The sequence below is a fragment of the Pseudophryne corroboree genome, chromosome 10 (assembly GCF_028390025.1).
Source record: "Pseudophryne corroboree isolate aPseCor3 chromosome 10, aPseCor3.hap2, whole genome shotgun sequence".
In the NCBI taxonomy this organism is placed as follows: domain Eukaryota; kingdom Metazoa; phylum Chordata; class Amphibia; order Anura; family Myobatrachidae; genus Pseudophryne; species Pseudophryne corroboree.
The window spans coordinates 109,057,962-109,063,984 of NC_086453.1; the positions used below are offsets into that span (position 1 = coordinate 109,057,962).

Consider the following 6,023-nt stretch of genomic DNA (forward strand, 5'->3'; position numbering starts at 1 on the left):
GACTGAAGCCAAAGTGTATGAGGACACACCTGTAGTTTTGCCTTTTGCATGGGTCCTATTTTGGTTTCAATCTTGCATTTATTCAATAAGGCCGACTGTGCTCTTCCTGCAGAAATGGATTCGCAGGCTGGACAGATAAATGACAGTGAAGAATGTTCGCAGGATCGCGTTCCCCAAAGGGTTCCATACTGTTCTATGGAGAATGCGCAAGTCTCATTCCACGGTCACAGGGATGCTGTCAAGTTTTTTGCATGTGTTCCAGGTAAACACAAAGTATTTTTTTTAACAAATATCGAAGTTTAAGATCTGTTATCTAATATCATAATACTAATAATTCAAAGGGATTTCTGGATCTTTTTTCCAGCTAATTTGGAGCACTGAGCATACAGTACACCTCAGTGATTTTCAACCTTTTAAACTCGTGGCACACTAAACAAGATTATAAAATTGCCAAGACCCACCATCCTTTTGATTTATCAAATATAATATTTCACCCTTCACAGTAATAAACACATTGGCCCCCACTATAATAAAATAAATGCTGTCACCCCCGCAGTAATAAAACACATTGGCCCCCACTGTAATAAAGTAAGTGCACGTCTCCTGCCCCTCACTCTCCGGTGGCTGTGTCTCTCTTCAATTAGGCGCCAGTCCATGAGCCAATCAAAGCTCGCGGAGGCTGCCGGTCCGCGAGCTCTGGTTGGCTCACGGACCGGCTCTGAATTGATGCGTGACGCCGCCGCCGGAGAGTGAGGGACAGGGGAGGCGCACGCTGCGCTCTCCTCCCCTCACAGACAGCAGCAGCGCGGTGAGCAGCATGGGGGAAGGGGGGCAAAGGCAGCGGTGGCCAGGAGCCAGCTGAGCCGCATGCAGCTCGAGAGCCGCGGGTTGGCTACCCCTGCTCTAGAAGCATTGGGACAGGGGCCCCTGTAAAATGTTGCTATGGGGCCCACAGCTATGCTGCTGGTGACCTCTTTAGAATGTGCAGCCAGGTAGACTTGGGAGGAGGGCCACATACATATATAGTTAATCAGGGAACTTCTTTTACAACATGTCATGAAGAATCATTCCTACTAAATAACAATTGTTATACTGATAAAAAATGTTTTATTTAACACGTCAGGTTGTATCAACCCGTCACTGCCAGTAGAGGGCGGTGAAAATACAGGCAACGCCAGTATCCTATTAATGAGTGGAGGCGAAGGCTACATTAACTTCAGGATTGGTATGCAATTTACTGTTCTCGTTGTTTGTTTGTTTCTTTCTTTCTTTCTTTTTTATTTAATGTACATGATATGTATAGCACAACAAGCTATATTAATATCCAAATCGCTAAAGAGCTTCTTATTCATTAATACAATGAAATATTTTAACAATAATGGTTTTTGAAGTATTGTAGCTTACAATCTACTTTCCCAACTACACACACAGTGATATAACCAGAAACTAAGGGGGAGATTTATCAAAGTTTGGAGAGAGATAAAGTGGAGAGAGAAAAAGTACCAACCAATCAGCTGCTAACTACCGTTTGTGAAACACAGCCTGTAAAAGGTCAGTTATACCCCTTTCACACCTCCAGCTTTGAACATGGGTTATTGCACATGAGCGCGCATGGGCCCTCATTCCGAGTTGTTCGCTCGCAAGCTGCTTTTAGCAGCTTTGCACACGCTAAGCCGCCGCCTACTGGGAGTGAATCTTAGCATAGTAAAATTGCGAACGAAAGATTCGCAATATTGCGAAAAGACTTCTCTGTGCAGTTTCTGAGTAGCTCGAGACTTACTCTGCCAGTGCGATCAGTTCAGTGCTTGGCGTTCCTGGTTTGACGTCACAAACACACCCAGCGTTCGCCCAGACACTCCTCCGTTTCTCCAGCCACTCCCGCGTTTTTCCCAGAAACGGTAGCGTTTTTTCACACACTCCCATAAAACGGCCAGTTTCCGCCCAGAAACACCCACTTCCTGTCAATCACATTACGATCACCAGAACGAAGAAAAAACCTCGTAATGCTGTGAGTAAAATACCTAATTGCATAGCAAATTTACTTGGTGCAGTCGCACTGCGGACATTGCGCATGCACATTAGCGACTAATCGCTCCGTTGCGACAAAAAAATACCGAGCGAACAACTCGGAATGACCCCCATAACCCGTGTTGCTGTGTGGTCTGAAAGGGCCCTGTTGGAATAGTCCGGGTTGAGCGACCCGGTATTTGAACTCTGATAGCGAGCAGGGTGGAACACGGGCTCATGTGTGAATGGGAAGCCGGTTCAACCCATTTCCCGTTCACTCTGTGTGGACGGGCGGCACTTGGAGCTCATGTGGTATACAAGCTCCGCAATATGCCGGGTTGAGGACAGCGGCGGCAAGAGACCTGGGGTGTGTCGTGCCCGGGAAGCACCTGTGACTGAAAGGGGTATTAGGAGCTGATTGGTTGGTTCTTTATCTCTCTCCAAGCTTTGATAAATCTCCCCCTAACACATCTGCCAGCATGCATTGAATCCACAGTCACAATGCTATGTGACAATAAACTTAGACAGGGACATACTGTATGGTACTCTTTTTAATGCACAGATTTCTTTTTTGGTATTGATGATTCTAGGTGATGAAACAGGTGACACAGATGAAGGCTATGGAGATCTCCTTCTGACGATACCGAGGTACAGGAGGTCAGAAAGAAGCCACCTCATTGTCTGGCAGATGCTAACTTGAAGACTAGAGGAGAATTGGATGACTTGACATGACAGTACACTGACGGCTCGATATCTGACGTCTGGAAAATGTGTGTTTATTTATTCTTTTGCCCGCTGACATCGAGAGAGCAATGTGTTCTCTTCTCTCTGGGATCATCTCGGCTTTACTTTGGGTAGAAGGTGTTTTGCCTTAATATAAAATGCTGACATTCTGGGTTTTGTGCAATTTGGGTCTGTAAAATCCCGAGAAGTTGTGCCGTGGATATTATTTCTCTCTCTCCTTCCTGCTGGAGACAGTTTCATCTCTTGGACATTAGAAATACTGCATTTTCAGTTCTTCTTTTTATGTTTTCAGTAGAGTTTTGCTTTTTTTGGCACTTACAATAATTGTGTGCGGTCTGTCTCATGCATTCAAACGCAATTATGTGTGATGATTGCTAATGTTAAGTCTTCTTGAAATCACGCACAACTAATGTTAAAATGGTGAACAATATGTATTGTTTAATATTTGTGCTGCTCTATTACATTAGCAATCTCCTGTACTGTCTGTGCACTGTCAGCAGTGTGATGGTGTGTAACAATATTGCGCCACCTGTCTGGCACTACAGGTATTGCAGCTCTTGTTGAGCTGGAAGCTGAAGATTGTATTTGAACTCAGGGCTTATTGCTCTTCGCCTTAATCCCTACCAGCATTATCTAGCTCTATGGTGTAACACAGATCTTGTCAGTCATTTACATCATTACAAAATGTGAAACCTGCCCACTCAGATAAGCACATGCAACACTGGAATGTAATCTGGGGCGTTCTGTGGCTTGATGCCGATTGTCCTTCAGTCTGTCAGTATTGCCTCCTGTTAAATAGGTGGGCAGCTCAGAATAGAGTAGTTCTAGCCACTGATGGACAAGGCAAAGATCAAACGGGTTGTGTCAAATGTGGGGATGAAAAATTGACTTGTGGCCCCTGACCGTCTCCACATGGGATCAGGTAACCTCTGATCCTACTATGTAGGAGGCTAGCTGTGTGACTGATCCTTTTAATTACAGATATCAAGGTGGTTATAACTAATAGTCAGTGTTTAAGTGAATGTTCATCTTTTATGGTGTATCCATTACTGTGTCAGTCAAGAAAAACACCTATTTTATTCCAATGCAAAAAAGTGAAATCGTCAAGAATGCAACCTATTTTTATACACAAAAATGTATAATTTATTACATAAATGCGCAAGATAATATGATTTGTGTCATTATTGTTTGAGAGCTTTTCAGCCTTACAGTAGGCAGCAGAAATCCTTTCTAACAATTCTATAATCTCTCTGCTTTCTTCTAGTAGTCAAATCTTAGAACTTTTTTTTTTTTTTTAAATCCGTATCTTTTTTTACAAACTTTTTTTTGTCTTTCAAAAGTTTGGGATTTTTGGTTTACACAATATAACAATTGTTCTTGAAATAAGTGTAATTGAATATGTTGTGTTTAACATCATTGTCCATGTTCTTCGTGCTGTGAAAGAGTTCATGGATTTATTTTATTCTGTTCTTTAGGGAAAAATTTCAGAATAAGCAAAAAGACTGCACTTGCACTACATCAGTATTTGTGCGGGTGCAAATTTGGGGATGTAGTTACGTGACCGGCGGTGACGAGATCACCAGTCACATTACCTCCCCCTACATCCCACACCCTCACAGTCCCGACGGTTGGCATGCTGACCAAAAGTGACTATTCCCATGTCGTCACCGAGCCCGCAAGGGGCTTGTTGCACTCGGGGCTCACCAGGGATTTCCCTGGTACTCTGATGGGCCAGTATGACTCAGAATTAATACTTGTCGTGTCTATGTTATACATTGGAGCAGACTCTGGACTTTCATCTAGGTTCCCAGGATTTTCTGCCAGACCCAAGAAAATCAAAGATTATAACAACAATAAACCTATCTTCCAGACATTCCTCTAGCACAGGCATTCCCAACCTCAGTCCTCAAGGCACACTAACAGTCCAGGTTTTAGGGATATCCATGCTTAAGCACCGGTAACTTAAGAAGTACCTCAGTTATTTTGATTTAACCATCTGTGCTGCAGCCTGGATACCATGAATACCTGCACTGTTAGACCAGGAATTCCCAACCTCGGTCCTCAAGGCACACTATCAAATCATTGTACTATAACTTAGCAGCTTTGTCCAGAAGAAGAGCCGCAGTCACAAGCTAAACAGCCTGCTCCCAGCCTACAAAGTGCTTGTTCCCACAACAAGGCCCCTTCAAGGAAACTAAAGGAACAAATGTTTTCTCAGACGTCCTAGAGGATGCTGGGAACTCCGTAAGGACCATGGGGTATAGACGGGATCCGCAGGAGACATGGGCACACTATAAGACTTTGAATGGGTGTGAACTGGCTCCTCCCTCTTTGCCCCTCCTCCAGACTCCAGTTAGATTCTGTGCCCAGGAGAGACTGGACACACACTAGGTGAGCTCTACTGAGTTTCTCTGAAAAGACTTTGTTAGGTTTTTTATTTTCAGAAAGACCTGCTGGCTATAGGCTCTCTGCTTCGTGGGACTGAGGGGAGAGAAGTCAGACCTACTTCTTCTGAGTTAAGGGCTCTGCTTCTTAGGCTACTGGACACCATTAGCTCCAGAGTGTTCGATCACTTGGTGCGCCTAGCTGCTTGTTCCCGGAGCCGTGCCGTCAACTCCCTCACAGAAGCCAGAAGAAAGAAGTCGGGTGAGTATTAGAAGAACAGAAGACTTCAGTGACGGCAGAAGACTTCAGAGTCTCGGAGGTACCGCGCAGTGGTCGCGCTGCGCGCCATAGCTCCCACACACCAACGGCACTACAAGGGTGCAGGGCGCAGGGGGGGCGCCCTGGGCAGCAATATACCTCTCCAATGAGCCTGGCAAAAGATGTATACAGTGCATAGGCACTGTATACGGACCCCCGCCAGTATAAAACTGTAAATTAATAGCGGGGCTGAAGCGCGCCTAGAAGGGGGCGTGGCTTAGCCCTCACAACTCGATACAGCGCCATTTTCTCCTCAGTCCCCGCCAAAGCACTGTTAGACAGCTAGCAGTGTAAACCGAAGGGGGGCGCAGTGATTTAGTGCAATATAAAAAAATGTAGCACTATATTCTCTAATGGGCATGTAGTCAATGAGTTGTACATAAATGTCTGTGTTTTCCCTGTCAGATATACCCACTATAGCTTTTAGTACACGTGTCGACATGTGTGAGTGCTCTGTCGCAAACAGCTATGGGAATCTCTCTGTCGGCATCGCCGACTCCTGATGGTACTTGATTCAGTGTCAGCAGGTCGGTAGTTGTATGCTTTTTCAAAAAGTAAACACTGTATGG

General features: G+C 44.8%; 1 protein-coding gene across 1 annotated transcript in view; it reads left to right on the forward strand.

The window, feature by feature from the left end:
• Positions 1-3,920, forward strand: part of LOC134966174 (C-Jun-amino-terminal kinase-interacting protein 4-like) — a 238,478-nt gene extending 234,558 nt beyond the window's left edge. Inside the window, exons 25-27 of the mRNA XM_063942721.1 lie at positions 113-262; positions 1,124-1,225; positions 2,598-3,920. Of these exons, the coding sequence (XP_063798791.1) occupies positions 113-262; positions 1,124-1,225; positions 2,598-2,707 (362 nt within the window). The 3' untranslated portion in view covers positions 2,708-3,920. The remainder of the gene's footprint in view (positions 1-112; positions 263-1,123; positions 1,226-2,597) is intronic.
• Positions 3,921-6,023: the final 2,103 nt, after the last annotated feature.